We start from the raw sequence: 27963 nt of genomic DNA, 5'->3' as shown, positions 1-27963 counted from the left end.
AACTACAAGGACCTCTTCAACTTAATTTTTGTTTAATATATTTCACCTCCAAGTTTCTTTAATTATTTAAAAAGTTAGTCAATTCTGCAAATCATGATTAAATACGTTTTATTGCAATGTGCCCAAAAAAGTTATTAGACTTTGACCTCAAAGTTAATTTGGCTATTGTAGTTTTAGAAAAGCCCAATAAACTATTATATTTTTAAATTTAGACTTAATTTAACTGTTGTGTTTTAAAAAATACCAAATAAGCTATTGTACTTTTAGGTTCAAAGCCACATTAACCATTATGATATATATATATTTTTTAATGTAGTCCAATAATACTTTAATTTTATCAATAACACTTAACTCTATTTCCAATGCAAATTCATATTGGAAGAACTCCACGCACTTGCGATTTGTCACACCAACTCTTAAAATATAGTGGACTTATTTGACTATTTTCAAAATATAATGACCAATTTGACTTTGGGCGCCAAATATGGTAACTTTTAACATTTTACCCTATGAATTCATCTCAAACTCTTTTATTATGTACTTATCTTCTTTAAAGCTCTCATCTTTTATCTCTTATCAAGTTTGTTTGTTTTTAGTTTTGATTTCTCTTTTCCTATGTACTTATTTTGTTTTCTTTTAGTGTAAATATTTTTAAATAGAATAATTTCATTCCTGCCAGCTATTTGGTTCAGTATTAGGTATCATTGAAAGAGTGCATGTGTGAGTACAGCAAGTCAAAGGTACAAGTAGTGGCAGGACATTTGGACAAAAACCCTACCTATTCAATCATATCCATGCCATGTCCACAACCTGCAATCTTAATTACTTCTATCATTCTTCAAAACCCTACCTAATGCTGGTGGTACCAAGCTAGGCTTCTGGAATGCAACTCATATACATACATACATACATACATATATGGAAAAGAATGAGAAATTGAATGCTTATTCTTTCCAACTTGATTCTTGTTAATAACTCATCGACAACTGATCCCAAGGAAAAAGATCCGTTCCACTAATAAGCACCAACTAGGGCAAGAAAATCCAGCCCTATACAAAGAAGCTTGAAATGACAACAGGCTGCAGTGGTTTCATTTAACTTCACAACCCAAAAACAAGTATGTTAAGAAGCAGCGCCTGTGGCTTCATTAATCCTTCTTAACTTGTACTTGCTCTTAATAGCTTCCCAGAAAGCAGGTATGGCAACATCATCAGGCACTTCCTTGAAGGATGGAAGGTAGTTTACATCCACAATGACATGGTCACCAGTTGTTTCCTGAATCTGAAATTTCCACATGATTGTTTAAAGAGAAAAGTAAAGACCAAAAGAAAAATAAGGCAATGAGATGAGTATTATCAAAGCAATCATTTTTCCATCAATTAGATGGTCTTGACTCTTAACAAATAGCCCAAAGTACATTTACCACACATGCACCCAAATAGAGGAGAGCATATAGCCGTTCACATTTTTTCTATAACCCAGGTAACACATGGCACATTGCAAATGCTTAGGAAACAACACAGATGAAGTAGCGAAACATAGGATGAAAAGACGAACAACTTTGTAAATCACAAGCACAAATATCTGAAACTTTTTATAAATGTTTGTCAATGCTACATGCAAACTCAAGATTCATATCCTGAAGATGGTTTACCAAAATTCCGGAGAGAAAACTCGTCTTTGAAACTGTACTGCCAAAATAAAATCTGTTATGCGTTATATTTTCTCAACCATTCTTTCCATGGAGCCTATGATTTCATCAGAATAGAAAATACTAACCATGGATGATGTATTTTTCCTCCCTGGGCTTTTCACCCTGCTTTTTCCATCATAAGTTTTGAAATTTGAATTCGATCTGACTGGTGTTTTATTTAGATGATTGTTTCTTGTACTTACCATTGTGATCATGTTCAAATTGCAGGATTTAGTACCCCAAGAACCCACTGAGAGTAAGCAAGAAGATTCCCCAGATTTGATTACAGGTGAGAACACAAATCCAGAAACAATGGTGGAATCTGAGGATAACCCGAAAACACAACTGCAAAGCCTCCCAAGAGCGAGCTTAAATCACAGCAGAAACCCTTCAAGAACTCAGTTGCTGCAACTGGGTTGCAGCAACCAGACCCAGCAATGTTGGGTTCACTGTGATAATGAACCTGGCAAGAGCAGGGAGGGAGAGAGGAGAACCCACTGCATCACCATCATTGCTGTCCCAGAGAGAGAGAGCAAGAGGGAGGGGGGCATTTTGGGCAATTTGAAAAATTTAACCATCGTTCTTTAACAGCAGAGAAAAAAAATTGATACTCTGGCGTACCACATGTAATTTTTGCAAATCAAGGGTAATCCCTCGAATTAAGTCTTACCCTGGGGGGGGTCTGTATTTGTATTTTTTATAATTCAGCATCAAGCCTTTGGCTTATTAATTGGCATTCACGCTTTACTCCCAAGGCTCTAGTCACTTTGATCAGGAATGTATAAAATTCAAAGTGAAAGTAATATTTTCTATGTACAAGGTTGGGAATCCCATCAAGATGAAGCTAGTTTATTAGTTATCTTTATTGTTTTTTGATATAGCCAAAGAGAAGGAAATGCTGCATAAAGCCTCTCTGAAGTGGTTGAGAATACTTGTCTTGGTTTCTCTTGTGCCTTAGCTTTTATGCTGTTCTGCTTGAGCGGTTATCAAACAACAATACAGGTTCAAATGGTTTGGTTGCCCCGAGGCAAAAGGTTCGCTGGCAAAGCTCATTGAAGGGGAAGTTTCAGGTACCATTTCTTCCGTAACTTGACAGCGGTGTAAGGAAAAGATTTCATGTATTTATTGGCCTGAAATGAATCATGATGCAATGGTGCCTAGATGTTGTATTTTCTGCTAGTTGAATATTTTAAAGTCTGCAGATCCTCTGTCAAACTGAAATCAATTTGTAAAACTATTTGATATATTTTCTTCTTTGATAGATTGTTGATTTTACATTCATTCTTTCTGTAAAATTTCTTCAGCTGTAAATTTTTTACTCTCGTAATGTAAATCAATCATTCAATTATTTTTCAATGCTAAGTCACAGAAAAGCTAATTCACCCAGTCATATTATCTTAATTTGAAGAATTTAAACTGCTTTAAGTGGTTGTTTAAAAGAGAACAGGTGGCTACTCACAACAACATCGAAGCCAAAGATGGTAAGGTCAAGTCTTTTCCTAAGCCAACATGCAGCATCAGTTGCCAGTGCTAGATCAAGCTGCAGATGACTGGTTTTCTGGTGGTCCTCATTTTCTTTAGCATCAGGTAGAGATTTCAAGCTGTAGAGAAGTGGAAATTTGCTGTCAATACATGCCCTCCAACATACACAAGGAAGACCAACAAGTGTATACGAAGAGGGAGAAGGGAAAACATACAGTACCTATCAAAGAGTAAAGGCTTGAGTCCATTTTTTTCAGATAATTTTGCCAAGCTGTTTGCATTAGGTATAGACTTCTTAACTGCATAGAAAATTCTCTCACCCAACACATAGAACTTGAAAATAGTACATGAATGATCAACAAATTCCTGCATTTTTGTTGTTTTTGTCAATCACTCAGAAAGGAGAGATCCAATGTAGTCGGTGGTGAGTTAAGTCCCTTTATGCAAAAGAAATTAACATTTGCAGACATAACTATGCTTGGGCATAGACACGCACAGCTTTTGCCAATAATATGTAATAATGAAGTAAAATTTTCAACATGGTATTGTCCGAGAGTTCCTAGGTCAGGAAGTTAAACCACAAAAGGTGAGCCAACGTTTAGAGTGAGTCTCTTTGAATTCCGTTGTGAGGCTTGATTAAGACTTTGCTGTTGATTCCTAACTACAGAAAACTAAGCCTGTGAAATATTTCTCACTATGCCAGAGATATACTTCAAACAAATCTAACCAAAAACACAAAGATGGGCATCAAATGTCTCTGTCAAATAACGTAGTCATACATAAAAATATACTGCTGAAATCTAAATTGAGATAGGTCTCAAAGTTACTTTCTATAAAAAGAACAACACCTTCCAGAATAACTACACCAAATTAAAAAATCTTGGTCGTGTACCAATTATTACAATAATGACGCTTACTCTTGATCCCATTATTATTGATTCATCCATTAATCCCTGGACCACTATCTGATGTTATACAAAATCAGTCATTAAGAGAGGAAGTTTATATCTTACCTGCACAACAGCTGGAAGAGGAACATTCAGACTACTGTAGTCTTGAGCTCGAAAGACAATTGCCTATCCATTGTCAGAAAAAATCAGAAACAAAATGAACAAATGAGTTCAATAAATTGAACTATTATAGCTAACAGGTGACCCATTCATTAAACCAGAAAATATGTACAGCAAATCAACAATGGAGTTAGTTGGTAACTTAGACAGTGAAGTAATTTCTTTGGAGCTACAAGAAACAAATCAACAATGGAGTTAGTTGGTAACTTAGACAGTGAAGTAATTTCTTTGGAGCTACAAGAAACAAATCAAATATCAACGACCACATCAGTGATAAATACGGACCAGACAACAAGCAAAAGAAAGGGCACAACCAAACGCCAAATAGTAATCCCATCTGACCTCAATTTGAAGCCAGGTCATCTTTTTATATTTTTTTTTCATGGGTGAAGGATTCACTGACAATTAGAAATTGAAATACAATTATATATAATATACAAAAAAATAAAATAAAAGAACCTTCTCACTAAACAAAAAGAGAAGCTTTATTTTTCTTCAGGGCACATGTAATACTAGTTCACTTTGCATGCCACCCAGCAAAAAACTTCATAAGTGAAAAAAACAAGTACCAAGGCAGAATTTAGTGTCCAATTGGAGTACAAGCAGAAAATCTATACAATACCTCTATAAGACAAAACAAACATTATCTTAAATAATGATATTCAAACTGAAATTTGTTTCCTCTTTCTTTCTTTCTTTCTTTTTTTTTCTTGAGTCCTAGAGAAAATTTGCACTGCATCAACCAACTTCAAAATACGTGAACTTCTCCATAGCTATTACATCAACATATCCACCAAGGTAAAGCTCAACATGTCATTGTGACTCCATCAGTTTCCTATTTATTTCTTTCTTTCTTTTAATCACATTAAGCTAGCAGATATAAATGAAGTTATTACAGATGATAGCAAATTATTGCAACCTGATTCTTCCTATGTTTTCTATATTAGAAGGGGCTCCTATAAGAACTATGGATCGACAATAAGAAAAGCTGTACCTCTTGCCTACTTTTTATTTATTTAAATTGCTTCCACCCTCACTTTTCAAGAAACAAGTCATTCTACTGAGTATTAACATGTATCCACACTTCCAATGGAAAACAAATACATAAATAAGAGTTTTTTGACAATATACTAATTTAAGCATAACAAGGTCTTGTTTGGGGAGTGTGATATACTGTGCACACTTACTAACTATTCTTTTTTTCATTAGCTCAGGAAGTCAATTCATCTTTTATTGATTTTTATTTATAGTTGAAATAAATTCATCTTCAATAATATTGATCTGTTGAAGGCTGTGGGCAAATAGTTTGATCCAAATTAAATCTTGCTTCAGCAATAGCTGAGCAAGTGAATACGTACAAATTTGATTAGTGTAACAATCAGATATCTCTGAGAACTCAACCAGATTTCAAAGTAAGCAAATGTGTTTGTAATGATGCTCACAGCAGAGCTAATAAAGTGTTGGGATTCTTCAATTTTAGGAATTGCATTATTATCTTTGACTTTGGTTTTAGATTAGAAATCTTAGTTGATTATGATAGGATTCCTTAATTTCCTTAATCCACTAGGATTTGTAATTGTCACGACCTAATCTCACATTAGTATTCTATTGGGAAGGTATTGCGTACAAAACTTGGTCCAATGCCATAAGTAACCTTCAGCTAACACTTTTGAGTGATGACTCCTGGTGTTACAATGTATTAGAGGCAACCCAGGACCGCTACCGTGTGGGTGAGAGCTAGGAAAGTGTTCTGAGACTTAACTTTGAGATAGATTGACATATGGAATTTCTGGCTTAACAAGGACGCCAGAGATTAAAAGGACTTTGGGGTATCAAAGATAAACCAAGGACCACTACCATGTGGGTGCAAACCAAGAAAGTGCTTTCTGACTTTGGTCAAATTGATCAATATGGTACCATAGCTATTGAGAGAGAAAATCTGACAATTACAATCAAAGTTGTATTGGAATTCAGAAAATGAATCTTATATGTGATAACCAAGCAGCTTTTCATGTTGCTTCCAACCCGGTTTTTCATGAGAGGACTAAGCATGTTGAGATAGATTCCCATTCTGTTGGTGAAAAGCTACTTTCTGGAGAGATTAGCATTTCATTTGTTGGGTCTGGTGACCAATTGGCTGATTTGTTTACTAAATCTGATATGGCCCTGAGTTTAAGATCTAGTTACGGGTTGATTTATTGTGAAATCAAAGCGTGGGGTTTAGGATAGGCTTTAGTTCACTAGTTTTCCTTCCTTTATTATGTATTGTAAACAGTTGAACAAGGGCTCATTAGAGAGAACCCTTCAATCTCAGGAACTTAGTATTTGAGGAAATAAACTGCTTAGTTTTCTTTCCTTCTTCATTACTTCAAATATTCATTACAATGACAACTGTCTCCATGTTTATAGCTTACATGATAGGCTAGGCTTACACAACTGAAACATAACTGAAATAGACTGAAAATAGAAAATAAACAAATCATAAAAGTTAGGTCTGCTGCATAACAAAATCACTTCAAGGGCCATGAGCTGATTACATTTGTAGCAAGCTCGGCACATATGATATGTATGCACCAGCTTGGGGGGGAGTGTTGAAGGGCAGTTATGAAAATATGTGTAGTGTAGGCTGTATATATAAATAGGCACATCATGTAGTTAGTTAGTTAGGTTCAAACTGAATATATAGATTCTTTTCCTCTCTCTCTCTCTCTCTCTCTCTCTCTCTCTCTCAGCTTTCTTCTCTTTAGACATGACCCAATCCCACACCAGCAGTCTACTGGGGAGTTCTTGGGTATAAAACTTGGTCCCATTAACCCATAAGTTACCTTCAACTAGCACTTTTGGGTAAGGACCTGTGGTGTTATAGAGAAACCTCACATCTCAATGTAGGCCAAGTTAGTCTGGAACACTTTCTTAGCCCACAGCAACTTGATAATGGTCCTGAGTTAGTTTGAGGAATCCTAACATAAAGCAATTGTGTTGTCTGAGATAAACTAGTTAATTAACAATTACTGAAACTCAGATATTGTCAGCCCAGAACTAGAAGTGACAAATAAATCATTACCATACTATGAGCATCAGGTACACCACAAGCAACTTGAGGCTTCACTATACTTGGGGGAGTTAGTTTAGCTGCCAATAGCCTCTCTGCCAAATCTGCCTCATCAAAATTGTCAACCTGCAAATTATGCTCACAACTTAATTTGATTTGCAGCAAAATTACAGAGCCACCTGCAAGTGAGAACTGGAATACAGATTAGCTGTCCAAAGAACCCAAAAGGACCATACATCACAATAAGACACAAATGACAAACAGTATGCTAGTAAACCGGTTTCATCTGTAGGCAAATAAAACAAGAATACCACTCAACTTCCTTCCATAGCGGACCACCATTTTTCCAAGCATAATACCCTCAGGTTAGAGTGCATGTAAAGGAAGGACAGAAAAAAGGCATTAATCGAAGTACCAGTATAGGTATATATAACAAAATTAAATATGACAAATAATCCTAAATCTCCATGACAAGATTAAGATTACTTTCCTGGATGAAGAGCGCACACCCTGTATGTTAAAACTAATATTATCAAATAAAGTTCACTAAAGGAGTACCTATAGTATAGATTTTATCACATTATTGAAAGAAAGAACTATAAATTGGCATTTTGGGTGGGGGTGGGATGGGGGGAGGGAACTTGAACTCTCTATGTCCTCCACTACATAAACTGCAAGGGATCGCACTCCAATCATTTCAACAAGCAAAATTGAACGAAACAATCTACAACTTCTCTTGAAGTGCTCAAGTCATAAGAACCTTATGCTCAGTGTCAACCCCAAAACAAACATGATAAAATTTTCTCTTCCTTCACTTATTATATGTTGATCTTCAAGAATTTACAATATAAGTGGTGTTTTAAGTGACACATTCTGGATGCAATAACCCCATGACAGGAAAAATACTACCTGCTCTTCTGGTTTATATTTCAAAAGGCAAACTTAAGAAATCTGTTTGAGCACTCTAAATTGCATTGCTAGTAACTTGCTAAAAAGAATCCTACAGAACATAAAGACATCTGGATGTTTCCACCCATAAAGGATTGGACATTAAAAAAGAACTAAGCAGCTTGCATTCATCAAGTTGTGAAATTAAATATATATAGTCACAGATAAGATGCTATAACAGTAAAAAGATAACCTTCAGAAAATGCGGGCCCCTGATTTTACAGCGAGCTTCCATGTTGAGATTGCCCAAATCAAGCAGAATCTGTTGGATTTGTAATCTATCCAATACAGGAACGATTTTATTGAGTGGGTCAACTATACCAACAAATGGATGACTCTCAATATACCTGAAATGAGAGGAGAGGAAGCAGAACACAGTAAAATGTATCTCAGAGAAACTGATGATTAGCCTAAAGCTATTACTGTTCAAACATTACACCATAGTGTTATGGCATTGTGCAAATTTACAAAAGACTGCAACAGTTAATTGCTTTTCCCTTGATATTCTTAAATTTTGTGTATTCAATGGAATTTTCAATTTTCTCTTTTATTAAACACTTTCAATGCATTTCCCTATATAATTTAAGATACAACTGCATGAAACATCAGTGCTACCACTTACAGAAAATAATAGTTCGCTTTTTTTTCTTGATAGCATGAAATAGGTTCTCAAGTCCAATATAACTCCAAGATGCTCCTTAACCAAAGTACAGTAGTTTAATCCTTGAAAACATAAGTCTATTTCTAGAATACATTCACCAAATTAGTGCTTTTAACTTACTCTAAAACCATCAAACATTTAAATTATATGTATCAAGAATTAAATAAATAAAAAAACATGAAATGCCAAAAGATTACTAGAAGAAAAAAAATTCAAGGTACCTAAGAATCTAGAAATAGAGATCAGTAACAGCATAAAAGATAAAACACACACACACACACAGAGGACATTTTAAGCATCCTCTAGGTTTCTAATGTTACAGTTGTCTGTCTTGAGGTATCACTTTCCTTTATTTTCACTTTCTTTAATTTTAGGTGTAGTCTTAGTTCAATCTTAGATGAAAGGAATGAGTCACAACTTATTGGAGAAAGAAATACATTTTAGTTTTTCTCCTTCATCTTTGCAACAAACTAAAGGAGCAGGCATCTGCTCAATAAAATTGCAGGAACTATGCATGGTGCAAGTGAGCCAAGATTGAAAAACATCTCCAAGTTGAATTTTGATCAACCCAGAAACAGAAACATCTCAGGACATCTGAAACTCCTATGCCCGGCAAAAGAGTTTCCAAAGAGGTCAAGGAAATTAGCACTAGAAAGTTTATTTGAAAGCAAGAGAACTCATGAAGATAAAAAGGAAATAGAAGCAAAGACACTGGCCTAAATAAAAAGGAAGGAAATTTTAGAATAAGAGGCCAAAGCTTCACATTTAGTCCTTCCCCAAAACTTGTCAAAGCATTGATCGCAACAATTTCTATTTAATATGAACATTTATCGTAAAATGAAGTTTAATTACAACCTTTATATAGGTCTGACACGAGTTTTTTTAGTGAGTGATAGATCCTCTTCAACAGATAATAAGCATAACAATAAGGTAATAATGTAATAATCAGTAAAGAGGTGCAGGAGACTATTTATCTAACAAGAATTCTGATTTTTTACAGACACCATTCTCCAACACATTTCAAAGGTGAACAACATTCTTTCATTTTCATTCATACAATGAAAATGATTTACAAGTAAGAGCAAGCTTCTCAATTTTCAAATATTTGACGATTTCAATTATACAAAATTTTAGTCGGAGATGTGAAAATGTATATACAATAAATCACCATTTATACCTAATCCATTAATTCATAATTTGTTTTGTTTGGTGGTGGTTTTCAGGCCATTCAGTTTAGTTTTAGGCATGAGATTATTGAAAACAGGCTAATTTTGGTTTTAGGCATGAGATTATTGAAAACATGAAGGTCCAAAACCGATCTTGTAGCAGACCATTGATCAAACAATCTTTTCTTGTATGACCTCACCATTTTTATCAATTTCTAAATGTCTCAAGCAGCTAGTGTAGAATTTGTTTTTCAAACTCAATAAAAACGCTGAAAAGTAATAGCCAAAATTCTATACTTGCTCAACAATTTTTATTCAGATCACTCACCAAATGAATGGGGAAATACTTAAAAAAGCCAAAAAATAAAAGAAAAGAAAAAAGTTTCGTGAAGTTCTTAGACCTATACAAGCCTTCAAAATGATTCCAGAAGAGTGGAATTCTCAGTGACAGCCCTGATGTAAATTGGCTAATTTAAAGTTTAACAAAATATAAACTGATTCCCCGTCGCGGGAAGGTTGATATTGAAATCAAGGAAGCTGCATTGAGTTGTCAAATATTATATATAATTGCACAGAAAATGGAGCCCATTTCTGACATAAAACACAGACAAAAATCTTTAATATTACCAATTCATATACCAAAAAAACAACTATCAAGAAGCCATACACATTCTTATATAAGCAGCACAGAAGCAAAGACTAACATTAGAATTTTAAACCTGCAATTGATGCTTGGAGCTGAGGCACAAGGCACAAGGCGCAGGCATGCACCTCATAGACGCAAAGCATACATTTATTCAAAATTATTTACAAAGATGTATATGTAAACTCATAAAATCATGAATGATAAAAAAGCCAACTCCATAAAAACTAAAATTATTTCAAAAACTACTAGAAATCTAGAACATCAATCAGAAGCATCGTTTCAAATTTCCAACACAAGTAGAAAAATTCATAAATGAAGTACAATTTGCAAACATAACAAATCACAAGTAATTTTTAAATTGTAGTCTAACTTCTCAATCCAAATGCTAAAAATTACACATGATGCTCATTTCTCGATCCTCATCATCAAATTGAAGTTCAAACACAAATGTAATAAAAAATATATAAACAATTAGATTCATAATGGCATAAAAATTAATTTCATAGGGCTGTACTTAAAAGAAAAACAACACAGTACAACCTAAAAAACCTTAAACAGAAGTTACAGAACAAAAGATCAGGAGGAAAAAAATAAACTTGATTGCAAAAATAGAAAAATAGAACAAGGGATTAGAAGAAAGAAATAAAGAAAGGAAAAAGAAAACAGATAGAAGAACAGCTGGGAACAGTGAATATTAATCACATAACACTATCAAAGAAGACACAACAAGGGCCAGGAAGAAGAAGAAGAAGAAGAAACAAAATGCAAACAGAACAGCCAAAAGATAGCCAGCTGAAGCTCTGATATGAGGCACTTGAGGCATGCCTATGCATGGTGCCTCACCTCAGTGCTGAAGAGGCGCACGCCTAGGCACAACTTTGACAACTGTAAGTTCACCCTTCAACAGTCTTTTATTCTGTACACATTTATGTACATATTGAATTTCTAAAGAATGTATCCAGTTTACTCTAACTGAACCATCTCAATGCCATCAAAGCAAGCCATCTCAATGCCATCAAAGCATTGGAATAATTTCCACCGAAGCAAGTAACAAAGCAGAAAAAGTTAGACCGTCCTCTATTGATCTGTTGATAGCATATAAATAAAGAATTTTTTAGACTTTGAAACCTACCTCTCCAATTCCTGTATGCCCCTAGTGTAAGTAATTTTGTCAAGGAATTCTGAAGAAATGCCCTTTTCAACGGAGATAATCTCATCAGTTGATTTATGGAGAATGACATCAACTTCTTCCAATTGAGATGATACATTAAGCTCAAATGTAATCGGCATAAATATCAAACCACTCTCAGTAGGATACCAGGGGAATGCACCTCTCTGCAATACACAAAAGAACAGCGTATTTAGCTTTTACTGCTGTCAGAAAGAATGGATAGGTATATGTATATGTATATTTAACATATGAGGAGCATAAAACTCTTAAGGACCATCTATATATGAATCATGTTTACAAATGGCAATGCAAGGCTATGGAAATGTCATTGTACAAAATACCAGCTGAAAGGATCTATTTAATGAGAATATAGCAAGATTCTAGAACTATCTAATCACCTTTCAGATGATAAAAGAAACATGCAAATTCAGACACCATAACAGGTTTGAAGGATCTCTCAGCCAATGATATCACATGTTTGTACTGAGAAAGTAAATGAGTGCAATTTAAGTAGACATTTTGCATTTAAGCGCCACAAGGTGTTTTTCTTTTCACAAGGTGTTTTTAGTCCCTGAACATTTATTTATGCTCATTATAAAATGTTACCTTTGCAAAATCTGCTTCACGAGATGGCTTCATAATATAACCCACTGTGACGTGATCATTCCCCATTACCTGTTTGCATTTAGATGGATTAGAAATTTCGGAAAAATAGAGAAAGGACCAAAGAAAATGAAATTTCATTAATAAATACGAAGATATGATAGATATCATCTAAACATTGAAAATTGGAATTTTCATAGAATAATTTATATAGAAGGGTAGGTAATAATTCATAACATAGAAAGACCTAGTTCTGAAATGAAGAGACCCCTGTATAGACCAAACACTACCTATAAAAACATTACAACATCCATTAGAATCAACTGATCATATTTTAACCTCAATGTTCACAGCTTCACCTTTTGCAATAGACAGCATGAATAGCTGAATGAAATCTAAATAGTAACAATCTGTAGAGAATCTCATCCAAACCCCGGCATGGTTTGGTACAAATTTTGTTCTCAGGACTTGGCTGAATGCAGCCTTATCGAAATTTCTTCCTTCTTTTAACAAGTGTGTGTATATATATATAATTATATTTCCATTATTACCCCTACTGGAGTTCTAGGTGTTCACTAATTTCTTCCATCTTTCAACAGTAAGTATTGAAAGTGGACCATAAAACTAGAAAGCAACAAAGTCAATACCCACAATGTTGCTATAATTTTCACATTCAATGACTGCAAAGGTACATAAATAGTATTGTTATAGAAAAGAAAGGAAAACAATAGTCACAGAAATGACAGCATATGCAAAGACATTGAATAGATTCTTCAACTTGAATAGAGCCGAGCTAAAACATCCAAGCAATATAGATCATATAAACATAAATAAGACCACCTCTAAAGTGAGGGAAAAAAACAGAATAGCACTCTCCACTGGAGCAATTGCAGCAATACTCAAGTGTTGGGTCAAGAATAACGCTACTGACCTTTCTATTGAAGTGACAAATTGTTGAAGGTAACTCTTCTAGTTTGTCAATGTAAATCACACTTGAATTATCAATTTCACCACTTCGAATGCCTGCAAAGGATGGAGAACTAAGTTTTAGCATAAAACAACAGTTCAAGTACTCAGAAAGTTAGATGGCTCAGCCATTGCCCTAAAAAACTGAGTTACAACTGAAGTCAATGTGCCAAAAAAAAAAAAGAAAGAAAAGAAAACAGGATGGTACAATTACAGAAGAAACATAGCTATCACTTTCTACATGAAGGGAATAATGCTTACCCTCAGCTAATTCTTGCCCCAGAGATCCTGCAAATTAAAGAAAAAGGCAATTATTAAAAATTCTTCTCAATTCCAATTATAACAACAATTACAAGTATATGTAAACCCCCAAAATTCTTCCACAAATATCTAATGGGATTTTTTTTCTTTTTCTATATGCTGTCTATAGAGAATTGTCAGGAAATTATTGTGCTTCAATTTTTTATTTTATTTAATGGATTTAATGAAAATTTGAAATTTTTAATTTTTATAGGAGACTAAAACCAGAGTTTCTGTAAAAATATGCATCTTCCACAAATAAAACTGTTGTTTAGTTTGCATCGAGTAAGTCATTTAGAAACAGTAAGGCAAGTGGAAGTCTCAAGCGGCAAGTTAGTTAGTAAGTTAGAATTAATCTAACAGTAACTAAATTAGTTGGCGGGTATAAGCGGTATTGTGTGATCCGGTTAGTTCCATTGTATAGTCCGCCCTATTGTTTATAAATAAGGGGGCTGGGTAGTCGCTTAAGACCAGTGAACGAGTGCATATGTTGGGAGAAAAGGCTGGTGCGATAGTTCTTTGTAATCTCGGTTCGATTGTGTACTCATGAAGGCTTGCTGTATCCTGCTCATTCAAGATTGAACAAAGATTGTTCTCGGGAAGGGTTTAAGGCTGGATGTAGGGTCATCTACATAGATGATCTGAACCAGGATAATCTGTGGTGTTCTTGTGTGGTTTGCGTTTCTGTTTCCTATTGTTTCAATTCTGTTTCTGTTCTTATAAATTCTGTTCTATCAATTCATCCGTGAATGTGTGAGATTGTGAGTTGTTTTTATCCATCTAAAGATCAATTCCAGTGCTCCCTGGTTTAATAAAAACTATGACCCAACCGCGCCGGGGCCACATCAGATGCGAAATCCCAGTAGAGGCCTATTACATGGACAGTCACAACCTGCACACGTGCAATTAGCATAATGGTCTTTATGCAATGCCCTGGCATTTCTTTGCATTTCCTAAAATTTCTTGCATTTTGTGATTTAAATTAGTATGCTCCTGCTTTTAGTGAAACTGACATCATTTTGATATTTCTATCTCTGGTGTAGCAACCCTCATGCTAGTATGAAGTACCCTCATGGATTGTGTTTAAGCATTATCCCTTATTGTTCAAGCATAAGTGCAGGAAGAAACCAGCCAAATTGCATGCTTGGTCAGGAACATTTGACAACGGCCTAAATAAATTGCTTAATGGTATCTACATGGCTGAACTAAGGTCCTTCATCAACTTGAGCTATTGTCAGGCTCATGTTGATAGGCATCAAGAAATTCAAAATTATTTTAGGAGAAAAATGATTATTAAGAAGCAAGAAGCCTAAACAATTTACGATTAATTTTAAAACTTCTGATGGCATAGCTGTTTAGATTTTTTTTTTTTTAACTCCTAGATGGGTTATAATATCTGTTGTATGCATAAAAGAGCCACACGCATAGATCAACTCACACTTTGAATTGAGTGCAAATATCCAGATTTAGGTTTTTCCTCTCCTGGTGATCCCTTTTTCTTTAATTTAAATTCTCCTAACTTTGATATGTTAAACCTTCACACCCTGTGTCTAGAGATGTCAAGGTACAGTCTGCCACCACTCCAGGACATCCTAGGCCGAAAGCCTTGTGGTCCATGGCCTAGCCCGTTTGCAACTCAAGTTGGGCATGGCGCATGGGCTCAATGCACCAGGCATGGCCCCGACCCACCCCAACACCCTGCTAAACACCGCCCCTTCTGCACCTTGCTGCAGAAGGTGAGTAATAGGGTGCCAGAGCAAGATCACATGCTTTCCTTAATGTCCCCTTTGCAACATTCCAGAAGAGAACTATTTTGTTTTGATCACTCAATGTGATCCGCAAATCCATGGACTACATTGTTTAAAGATAAGAATGAAAGGCTATCTGCTATCAGTGCCACCCTCAGGAGATCCTGGATTAATGAACTTGAAAACATATCAATTTTGTTATCATGATGATGACTTGAGAGATGGTCCGTTCTACCTTGCATAATTTTGGTTCACCTTATGAGAGAATTTAGTATGCCATGTATGATAAAATTCTGGTGATTCTGTTTAGCGTTTAACAAAGGCATGCATAGTTACATTCTATCTTAAGGATCTGATTAGCTCACATCATCTACTTTGACATTTTCAAACACGCTTAAGCATATGGCTCCACCTTTATATCTGTATAGTTGAAGATAATATAAGTTTTGTATTGTGTAGAGGATGTGGTTCTTAAGACTTGATATACTATGTAGTGACATTAGATTTGTATAATTCATGATTAGATTCACATTCATTGGAAACTATCATGTTAGCTTCGATTATTACATTCTAGTAGGTTCACATCAATTTCATAGCTAGCCAAATGGCAGGTCACCACTCGCAACTATAATGTTGGAGATTAAGGATTGTGACACACTCTATATAAATGGATATGAAAGTAGAAACCTTAACTATTTTTGAAAAAGAAATGAGACCAAAAGGGCATTCTCACATTTGACAAACACCAAACAACTGTTTTTGTATGCATTACTTCATCAGAAATGCTCTTCCACATCCCCAGAAGAAACACATGACTGTGAAGGATCAAAACATTTGACCAGAATGCAAACCATTACCAGATCTTCAGATGGAACCCACAACTGGTTCATTATCCCTCTTGTAAGTTAGGAAACTCTGCTAATACTTTACAATTTTCTCTAAGAGGCTCAGATTACATATCCATTTATAGAACAAAAACTTGTATTGGCTAGTTGAGAATAATGCAACACTGGGTTGGAAAGTTACACTCACTCAGAATGATGATGAACCAACCATGACTGATTAATCTGAGAGACAGGTTCTCGTTACATGTAGAAGCTACATACAAAAACCTCCCTCCAGCTTCATGCCAAGCAAGTGCAATCTCATTAACAGTGTCATCCACAGAAGACGCATTCATGATAAAGCGATGAAATGAGTACAGCTTTGCAATTCTTTCAAGAAGACTAACCTATGGTAAGTATACATCACTATCAACAACAGTAATATGGAAAAAAAAAATTGTGCATGTCAGAGAGCTGAGAAAAACTGACAACTTCATGACTAATGCAATTCACAGCTACACCAGATTAGAGTGAGTAAAAAAAAACTGTCATCCAAACGGGATGGCAGAGCACTTTATATTGCATAAATAAAGAGCAAAAACAGCATTGGGGAAAAAGCTAGCCAAGAAAGAATATGTAACAAAAAATAATATGCTAGTTCATTTTTTTTCTTTTTCTTTTTCTTTTTCTCAGGGTAAGGGGTGGTTGAGAGATAATCATCCAGCACGGGCACCAGGCTGTCATTGAACAGATCTTGTGGGATCTCCAAGCTAGCCCCTTATCATGCAATCTATAGACAGCGTAAATTATTTTCAGCTTCCAATTCATGAGACAATTGGTGCTCCTAGAGCTTCAAATATACAACCACCATGTTGGACAACACTAAAAATCATAGCATCATTCTACCTGTTTCATACAGATTGGAGGCTGAAATTGAAAATGTAAAATTCTATTTGTCAATATCTTCAACAGTAACAGAAGGTAACAATTCTAACAAATGTCAACAGGATAGAAGAATTTGTTGATCATGCATCAAAGAGTGACGCTGCAAGTTGTAAAAAGTTCTTAAGAATTATTTAATTCAGATTTCAAACCCTTTTCCATCATCATCACAAGCCTTAACCTCACTAGGTGAGTTCAAGTACATAAATTCTTGTTGAGAGTAGAAATAATAATATAAAAAATAAAGGTATCCTTCTACCTATCGACTTAAACTTTTAGACAAAACGGTGATTAACAATTCAACATGGTATCAACGTAGGCAAATGTCCTGAATTCAAACCTCATCGTTGACCTGATATTTAAATTGTTGCGCATGTTTAGACCAGCTATGCAGTAAAGTCTACCCACACGTGAGGTGGCGTGTTGAAAGTAAAAATACTAATATAAAAGATATAGTTATCTCTCTATCTAAAAACTTAATCTTTTATATGAGACAGTAGTAAACCATTCAACAATTCTAACTAATATACCCTGCAAAACAAGTGGACAGAGTGGATTAACGAAAATAAATGAAAGAATCGGAGGAAAGAGATAGCGCCACGTGGCCAGGTAGGGAGCCCCTGCATGCGTGGTCGTGACCCACCACGCAAACGTTGTAGCAACCCAGTGCACGCCCGCACTCGTGTTGCCGCACCATTGCCCAACCCCTCGCACGTGGCCAGCACCCCCGAGTGACGTCACCTGGGGTGCCCCGAGCCCGTGCGACCCTGCGTGCTGCTGGCACCCTCACCAGTGCAGCCCCGCGCGTGCTGGCGCTCGCGCCCGCACCCCGAGTGACCCTCACCCACTGACCCCCACTCAAGGGTGCCATGGGCACACCCACAATCCGCATGCCATCACTCCCGCAAGACCTGGTCAAAATCACATCCGAGTTACTCGCTAAAGAAATTGGGTCACCTGACACCTGGTTGCCTCTTCCATCACTATAAATAAGGGAGTCCTCCCCCCCCCCTAAAAAAAAAATTCGGTATGCAATCTCTCACACTCACATTTCCTTCTTATATTTGACTACTCTATACTTTCGAGAGGCTAACTTAGGCTTTGGAGGGCTTGCGTGGGGATCCTCACCCGCACCCTTAACCAATCTTCTTTTTGGGCAAATCATCCATCATTGTTACTACCCTCAGGAGAGTCATCCATCGCTATCACTCCGCCCAAAGAGACTCATTCATCATTGTCGCTCCACCCCGAGAGACTCATCCATCGCTCCTGATAGTCACCAATCGTTCGGACAATCCACACGTGAGCCATCTTAAGGCAATTTTCCATCTACAAATTCATTGTTGTAATTAAGCAACAACAATTAGCGTCGTTTGTAAGAAACCAACAAAAGGCCACGAAGCAACTCACTCGACATGGCACAAACTTGAAGCAATCGTCAAACCCTCTCTCATGGTGCTCAATTACCCCGACGAGAAACGCTCTCTCGTGTAGAAGATCAATACCAGTCCACCCATGAGGGCCAACTACCACTCATCCATCAGGGCCAGCCACCCCTCACCCATCAATACTCTCGTGAGGGTCATCCATCCCTCACTCATCAGCAACCGCCCTATCCAAGGTCCTCTTCACCCATTGGGGATTCAGCTTCAAGTGTCGCCCCTTAACACCTCACATGCCCTTCCAGGACCCTATTTTTCAAGTCACATCGGCTCAAGTACATAGGCCCCATCTATGGTTCCTTAGGCTAAGTACAGAGCACTACAACAACAGCATGTCGAGGGGGTACAAGCTCTTCGTGAAATGGTTGTGATTTTGCAAGGCTTGGTTCCTCATGGATCAATCCAAGCCACCTTGAGAAAGTTTATACCAGAAACAGCTCCGTCCAATAGGGCTGGTCAGAAGATACCAGGAAACAGCTCCCTATCGGGAGGCCACCCCCGAGACTCATGATCAATCCGCCCCTCCTCGAAACAATCAACCAAGATCTTCTATGAGAGGGGCTTATACCCAAGCATCTCCCCATTAGGGAAATCAAGGAGGGACTAATCGTCGAAGGGTAGATAGGTGAAGCCCTTGAAGGGAGACACTCCGAAACAGTGGCCAGCACCCCCACGGAAGGAGGTCGACATTCTCCTAAACCTATAACAAGGCGGAACGATGAGCTTGACGACAACCCTACTACCTTTAGTGCTCGGGAGGCAGCGAACATGAAGAAAATGATTGAGCGAGTATTGCAACAAAATAAGTTATTACCAGTTCCATATGAGCAATCCCGAAGAAGACTGCCATTTGTGGCTGATGTAATGGAAAAAGCCCTTGCTTAGGAAGTTTAAGATGCCCCAAATAATCCCTTACTCAGGCAAGGACAATCCTTATGATCACGTTCAGAATTATGAGTTTTTGATGATGCTCCATGGATGGGATGATGATGAGATAATGTGTTGGCTCTTCCCATTAACCCTAGTTAAACATGCTCGGGCTTGATTTAATAGTTTACTCGAAGCATCCATTTCCTCATTTGGGCAGCTAAAGGTAGAATTCATTAAAGCGTTCATTATTAACAGCCAAAGGAAGAAAGACGCAACATATCTCCTCAACATTCGGCATGGGAGAAAAGAGACCATTTGAACAGGTTCCGAAGTGCTACGCTTGAGATTGGTAATCTACTAATTGAAATGGCAGTGTTTGCTATGTTCCAAGGGACGTGACTAACTTACTTCTAAGAATCCCTATCTCTAGACCCCCCGAAATCCCTAGCAGACTTGTTTGTTAGAGCAAATAAATACATACACCATACAAAAGTAATGAGGATTGTGACAATAGATGATGATAGGGAGCAAAAAAGAAAAGAGCGGGATGTTGGAGAAGACCGTAATCGGCGACAAGAGAGGGCCCGAAGGCTGGAAGATGTTAGGCCCCGATTCAATCACTACACCCGGTTCATCCAACCTCGACCTACCATATTAGTAGCCATAGAAGGATCGGGCCTCATCAAACTTTCGAAAAGGATGGATCGACCTATAGGGAAGAATCAGGATGAGTACTGTCGATACCATAGAACTCATAGCCATTCCACTAATCAATGCTGGGAATTGAAAAATCAAATTGAGAAGCTTATTCGAGAAGGACACCTACGAAGATACATAGGAAGAAGGGGAAAACGACAGAGAGCCACGAAGAAGGGAAGAGAGACCTGAAGGACAGGAGAGACATAATCAGAGACAACAAGAGAGAAGGAGCAACTACAGATAAAATTCCCCTCTGGATAACGAACCGACACACCAGGCGATACATGTCATTTCAGGGGGCGAAACTGCTAGTTGTATTGCCCCCCTTATATGAATTGCATGCTTAACAATTGTTAATAATATGAGCCCAACAGGGGACGTAGGCACATTTGATTGAACCATGTCAAAAAAGAAATATTTGTACTCTCTCGTGCAATACATTATCCTTATTATGTCCATTACAATCTGTCTTCATTTTTCAGGATGAAAGGAAAGATCAATCAAAAGTTCTCTTCAAAAATCCTGTTGCCACATGGCCTGGCAATGAGGTAAAAACCAAAGACTCGTTGTCCCATAAACAGCCCGGCAATGAGTAAGACAACAAGCTCGTTGCCCCACGCATAGCCTTGAAACAAGAAAAAAACAAAAGTCTCGTTACCCCGCATATAGCCCGACAACGAGGTGAAAGCTAAAGGTTCGTTGCCCTACTCATAGCCCAGCAACAAGGAAAATAACAAGCCCATTGTCCCACACGTAGCCCGATAATAGGGGAAAAATAAGACATTGTCCTGCACGTAGCCTGACAATGGATATTCTTTCTAATCGCGGATGTAAGCATTATGCCGAACTGCCAAAAAAAAAAATTGATGCTATTTAATTGCGGACGTAGGCGTCACGCAGAACAACGAGAACAAAATATGGATGTTCTTTTCTAAATTGCGAACGTAGGCATTACGTCGAACCACGAGAACAAAATATATTGCAAACGTAAACATTACGTCCACAATACCAGCAAGCATATACACGCGAAACTAGGGAGCCGCAACATTATAACAAAAAAAGTCCATTGCCCCACTTATAGCTTGATAACGAGGAAAATACAAGTTCGTTGCCCCACGCATAGTGTTCGCGTATTCTTTCCCGCAAGTGAACGGAATCGTAACAAGTAATATAATGATGAATAAAGTATCGTTCCCACGAGGATTAGCTTTTAATCCCTACTTTAACCACTATTAACTTTAATAAGCCACACACAATAAAACAATTATTCACTATAGGTATTATATTAATTAAAACTGAATGACTGACTAAAAACGCAAAACTCCTCCTTGGATTTTTAAATGGAGAAATCTAATGCACTAGGGTTCATGAATCCACCATAGTTCTTCAATTGGTTTAATCTTCTAGTGATCAAGTTTTATAATTCTTGCTTTGAGCTGAAAATCGATGATCCTAAGTTAATCAAAAGTCTTTCTCGATGGTCAATCGAATCTATGTTTATATATGAGATTAATTATCTCTAATTAATCTATAAATATACAAACATGCATTTATCCACAATGATCATCTAAATAAGATTTCACAAGACATAACGGTATCTCTACCTATTATCGGACCTTATGTCGTTTATTACCAAGTGTCAGTCTATATTGAATCTCTCGAAAGCAATATAAATCACAAACACGTTCTAATGGCGGCCAAGCATCAAAACAGAATTAGTGCATAACAAACAATGAACCCGAAAGACAAGAATATGATCAAACCTGAATACTTTTAATTAAACCATCATCGAACTAGGTTTCATCAATCACCCTAGTCACAAGGTACTTAGCCTAACATAGTTTCAACCAATAAGAGAATAATAAAAACGGAGTTCACGATATTGGAGAGAAGAAAAAACAAAAAAATACAACCAAAATTGAAGTTCTTCAAGAAAATCTCCTTCTTCCTTGACTTGCCTTCTTCTCTCCTCCAAAAACTCCCAAAATCTTCTAAGAATTAGTCTTTATATAGTGCTTTTTAGGTCATCAAAGTTGTGCACCTTAAAGGAGTCCATCCCCACTAGATTTGGAATAAAACGGGCTTAAAACGGCATTTTCTCGAAGCTTTTAGCCTTACCACAAAATGCTTGCCGCGGTAGGGCTGTGAGCCACAGAATAATTTTTCAACCACGGCCTTACCACAAAATGCTTTTCGCGATAAGGCCGTGAGGCACAGAAAGTTTCAGTAGCTACTACCCTACCACGGTATGCTTTGCATAATAATACTGTGAGTCACAGAAATGAATTCTTACCACGACCCTACCACGCAATGCTTTGCGCGACAGCACTGTGAGCCGTTTCTCCTTGATTTCCAATACTTCACCAATGACGTCCTCCTTTCGACGCTTGTGACCTCATCAACCTCAACCTCGAGTGAACCTTTAATCTTGCCTTTAATGCCAGATTAGTTCCAAAAATGCGACAACATCATCACTTTTTGCTCCAATTGTCTTCAACACGTGCTCCACATCTACATAACCACATATAGAACCAAATCAAGTAGAAATCATGTTCATTGAATGTATAAATGCTAAGTTTATAGACCAAAATAAGTGTATAAAAGACACTTATCACATAGCCCGACAACGAGGAAAAAACAAAAGGTCTCGCTACCTCGTTCACAGCCTAGCAACGAGGAGACAAACACATCCCATTACCCCACAAGTAGCCTGACAATGAGAAGGCATAAGACCGTTGTCCCGCAATTAGCCATACATCAAGGAAGCATAATATCAGTGGCTTCAAAAGCAACTTAAGCCGCTTCGCCTGGTGTCCGAATGGCGCAATAGCCATTGTCCTGCAAGAAAAGATGTCATATTCGTCGTTCCACAAGTAATCCGACAAACCATGAAATGGAATGCCAATCATCATGAACACCCCCGGATCTGGAGAAAATTCCCCAATATGCCAATTCATCTCTCGGCAAAATGTAGATACATATATGAACCAATAACAACACGGTCACTCTTGAGTTGATTTGAAGATCTTTCAGAGGCTCCGCCACCTCGAGAGCTTGGAGCGCATGAAGGAATCATGTTTATGCTCCTAGAAGATGAAGAACTGAATGCATGGACCCTTACTGCATGGGCAAAAGCTTCAACACATCATGCATTCTTTGAAGACTCTACCATATCATCTCGAAGCCATTGGCGCTTATGAGAAGTCAAAATACGAAAATGTTGAGCTACAAATAATATAGAGACTCGAAAAAATTAGGAAAGTTGCCTGCATGGAGAAGAACTTCAAGAGAAATAAGGGAAAGGAAGGCATGTACGAGATTTGCAGGGCCATATACTCTTCCGCCCGGGACTCCCGAACAAAAAAGGACGGAGCAATTGATATGCCCTACAAAACAAGTGGACATAGTGGATTAGCAAAAATAAACAAAAGAATCAAAGGAAGGAGATAGCGCCACGTGGCAAGGCGAGGAGCCCTCCCGTGCATGGTCGCGACCATCCACGCAGGTGCTACAGCAACCTCGTGTGTGCCTGCACTCGCGTCGTCACACCACCGCCCAACCTCACGCGCAAGCCCGTGCAACCATGCACGGCCAGCACCCCCAAGTGACATCACCTGGGGTGCCTTGAGCCAGCGTGACCCTGCGTGTTGCTGGCACCCTCGCCAGCGCAGCCCCGCACTCACCCCTAAGTGACCCCCACTCGGGGGTGACATGGGCACGCCAGCGAAACCTGGTCAAAACCACCTTTGAGTTACTCGCCGAAGAAATCAAGTCACCCGACACCTAGTTGCCTTTCCCATCGTTATAAATAGGGGAGCCATCCCCCCCATTCGGTATGCGATCTCTCAAACTCACATTTCCTTCTTGTATTCAACTACTCTATATTTTTGAGAGACTAACTCATTTAGGCATTGAAGGCAGTGTTCAAAAAATCGGCCTAGGCAGCCACTAGCTTCCGCGAATTTGGCCTAGTCGGCCCCCTAGGCGTCGGCCCGATTAATCAATTGGCGGCAGCCTAGGCGACGAGGCGGTTACTTACCTCTCAGCTGTCTAGCCCGTCTCCCCCTTCTCTAGCCCAAGGTCGTTGCTGCCTCAACGCCGCCGATACCTCATCGCTACTGGGATGGCTAGGGCGGAGAAAGAGTAGTCTGTAGTCTGGGAAGTACAAGTCCATCTCTTTCCTCATGCAGAATGGGTAGTCCGTGAAGCTCATGATCGGTCGAGGAAGGTTCGTCCGGAGAGAGAGATAGGCGTTGCCGAGAATCAGTTCCTGGTTCGGGTCCAAATTGAGCAAATCGGACTCGACTCGGGGCTCGTAGACCCAGATGCCACCGATCCAGTTGTAGTGCTCGAAGACCACCACCTGGTGGCCCTCCCGCTTGAGCTCATGAGCTGCTAGCAGGTGAGGATGGCTAGATATATATATACATATATACAATATATTTATAAATCTGTTTATATATATATATAAACAGATAAATATATAAACATATATATATAAGTTTCTGATTTATATATATAAGTTTTATCTATCTTTTTAACTTTGATTTATCTGAAAATAACATAAAATTATATTAAAAAAAAAAAAAAAAAACAGCAGTCCGCCTAGGCCCTACCTAAGCGTCCTAGGCGCTAGGCCCCAGTCTGGCACCCGACTAACGCCTAGCGCATTTTAGAACACTGATCAAAGGGCTTGCGGGGATCCTCACCTGTGCCCCTAACCAATCTTCTTTTTGGACAAGTCATCCATCGTTGTTGCTAACTTCAGGAGAATCATCCATCGTTATCGCTCCGTCTTAAGAGACTCATCCATCGTTGTTGCTCCACCCTAAGAGACTCATCCATCGCTCCCAATAGTCACCCATCGTTCAGACAATTGACACGTGAGTCATCATAAGACGGTTTTCTATCTATAAATTTATTGTTGTAATTGAGCAACAACACTAACTCTTCAATTAAGTCTATTCATAACCATATTTTAAGTAAGGCCATTATATCCAATGTCATGCCTGCGTTTCTTTCACCAATTTTTTTTTGGACTTTCTGCCTATTTTGCTAAAAATTATTCTATTCCATCCACTCTCTTCATAGGTGCATCTGTTGATATTTTTTTCTCACAAGTCCAAATTATCTTAATTGCGTCTTGGGTATTGTATCTTTAATAGATGCCACAATCTTTTTACAGATAATCTTATTTTTAATTTTCTCTTTTGAATCTTAATTGCATGGTCTCCTGAGCATATAATTCTATATAAAACCAGGCCCAGTAGAATTTCTACCAGATGATACTAGTTTATATGCACTACATTTGGAAAAAAAAAAGAAACATAAAAGTTAGGTGTAAGCTATTGAGTTTAATCAAATTATATTCACTTTATCCCATAATAAAAGACACATACTTATGTAACAGCCATGGAATTAATTATTCATTGGAAGAATAGGTCACACAACATAAGCTGAAAAACTGGAATCACCTTGTTAGCAGAAAGACCCAATCCATAAGATATTCCCTGAAAATGAGATGTGCAATACAGGTCAGTAGTATATAAAACAAGGATAAATGAGATGTTCATATTGATTTGTGCTGGTGTAAGCTACTGCCTATTCAGAAACCCTAAACCAACAATACAGGGTTCAGAAAGATAAAAAGTTGCATTCTGTTAACCATACGTTGTGAAAACTAATCATAATTCTGTCACTAAATAGCGATTACATAACTTGTTTCTTGAGAAGAAAACATTTGTTTTTAATTGATGCCCAACTCTAAATCTGAATCCTAATGTGAACTTGAGATGGATCCAAAAGCCTTAGTGATGGGGATCAAGAATTTTAGTTTTCTTATGATTTAACTTAATTGGGAATTTATATGATCAGATTTTTTATTTATTCCCTTTTGTAGCAGGTATCTGATTTTAGTCCCTTTGTTCAAAATTTTTTGGCTGCTGGACACGTGAAGAAAAAGCCATGGACATGGCTAGTGGCGAAACAATTTATTACTCTTATTTTGATTAAGTGTGCAGTTTCTAGAAAACGTCTAGGGATAAAAGAAAAAAGAAAAAAAACGCAATTTGAGCCCCATTTCTCCCTTTTAGATACTACTCAAAATGATCAAAGAGAGACCAAAACATCCTCCTTCCCTGCTGCTGCTCCCCGTTGGCCCCCTGACTTTGCTCTTTCTTTCCCTTTCATTATTTAGCCCCGAGACAACCACCCGCAATGTCCATCTGCAACCCATCATTCACTGGTGACCACAATGGTAACTCTTCCCTCTTCCCTCTTCATCGCTTTTCGTTTCCTTCTTCTTGCTCCTTTCTGTCTCTCCTCTCTATATCTTACACCCATCTCTCCCTATCTCTCTTCAATTGATAAATACATACATATATATATTGGCGGGAAAACCATGTTTCCCGTCATTAATTTCAATAATTCCAACTCTAGCAACAAAGTTTTCATGGGCGGCCACAAAATTAACAATTGCATCCGTATTTACACGTCATTAGAGCCGGCAAGGAAAATGAATTAAACAATTTGATTCCTTTCCCCAATTGTACAAACACATGTATTGCTATATATGAATACACACGCACGCAGCTATATAAATTGTAGAATCCAAAGAGAGAGAGAGTTGAATAAACACGCACCGTAGGGATGTTGGAGTAGCGAAGCTTAGGGAGCAGATACTGAGCTCCAATACTGAGAGAGGGATTTCCATTCTCGTCTACTTCCGCCGCCAGAAGCACCGAGCAGTCCAGTACAATCCCTCCTACGCCACCGCCACCGCCACCGCCATCGCCACCCATTCGATCTCTCTCACTCTCTCTCTGGTATTACGATGAATCGACGAGAGATGCCTTATTCCTCAAAAAGGGCGCGCATTGAAGTGCGGCCCCAGACAAAAGGCTTATTTCATGATCCTTACGCCCACGTGTACGGTTAAGGTTTATGGTTTAAGGTTAAAAATCTAAAAAACTAAGAACAGTATCATAAGTAATTATGAAAAATACCATTATAGAAGCGTTGAACTATATAATAATAATATTAAAATATCTAAAATACCTCTCGTCCAAAGTGATAGGGTGAGACAACGTGAAACGATGAAAAATATGACTAAAATATCTTTCATTCAAGATGGTGAGACGCCACAAGATAGTAAAACGTAAGAAATATTTTTATCATTTATGATATATTATATAACCTATAATATAATCTATGTACCAATAACATGGTCCAAGTAATTATTATGGTCACATTTATATTTTTTGTGTAATCATTAATTTTTTTATTATTTATATTTTAATTTATTTTATAATAATTTAAATTTTTTATTATTTTAATTACACCTTAAAAACTTGCTTAATTGATTATAATTAAAACAAATACAAAACTTATACTTATTTATAAAATAATGCATCTCATGACGTAAAAATATAAACAACGATTGGCACTATCCTTTAATAAAACTATAGATCTCATCTCATTAGAAAATATTAAATCTTGTAATATACAATTTTCATAATCAACAGTAATTCTATATGCACTAACAACCAAAATAAATGTCATATAAATAGAATCAACGGAATAATCCCAACACAATATCATGCATGAGTATCATCATCCCATCTAAGTAACAATATCATTATCACATTATTATAGCAACTCTACGTCTGGCATGTCTGTACA

The 27963-nt window shown here is 37.5% G+C and overlaps 1 protein-coding gene across 2 annotated transcripts; it reads right to left on the bottom strand.

Moving 5' to 3' along the window:
- Positions 1-929: 929 nt before the first annotated feature.
- Positions 930-27164, bottom strand: LOC127788645 (inositol 1,3,4-trisphosphate 5/6-kinase 4). 2 transcript variants are annotated; one of them, XM_052317190.1, is made up of 13 exons: positions 26925-27164; positions 25758-25793; positions 16539-16737; positions 13720-13746; positions 13424-13515; positions 12496-12564; positions 11851-12053; positions 8439-8592; positions 7310-7423; positions 4189-4251; positions 3396-3541; positions 3153-3294; positions 930-1281 (listed from the first exon to the last, which is right to left on the bottom strand). In XM_052317190.1, the coding sequence occupies exons 1-13, from the start codon at positions 27081-27083 to the stop codon at positions 1123-1125; spliced, it is 1563 nt and encodes a 520-aa protein (XP_052173150.1). In that variant the 5' UTR covers positions 27084-27164; the 3' UTR covers positions 930-1122. The 2 variants fall into 2 exon arrangements, with proteins under 2 accessions (XP_052173150.1, XP_052173151.1); XM_052317191.1 differs by having other exon boundaries at positions 16539-16732; positions 26925-27153.
- Between the last annotated feature and the right edge of the window lie 799 nt (positions 27165-27963).

This window comes from Diospyros lotus, chromosome 13 (assembly GCF_014633365.1).
Source record: "Diospyros lotus cultivar Yz01 chromosome 13, ASM1463336v1, whole genome shotgun sequence".
Taxonomy (NCBI): Eukaryota; Viridiplantae; Streptophyta; class Magnoliopsida; order Ericales; family Ebenaceae; genus Diospyros; species Diospyros lotus.
This window is presented reverse-complemented; position numbering and strand designations above follow the sequence as displayed.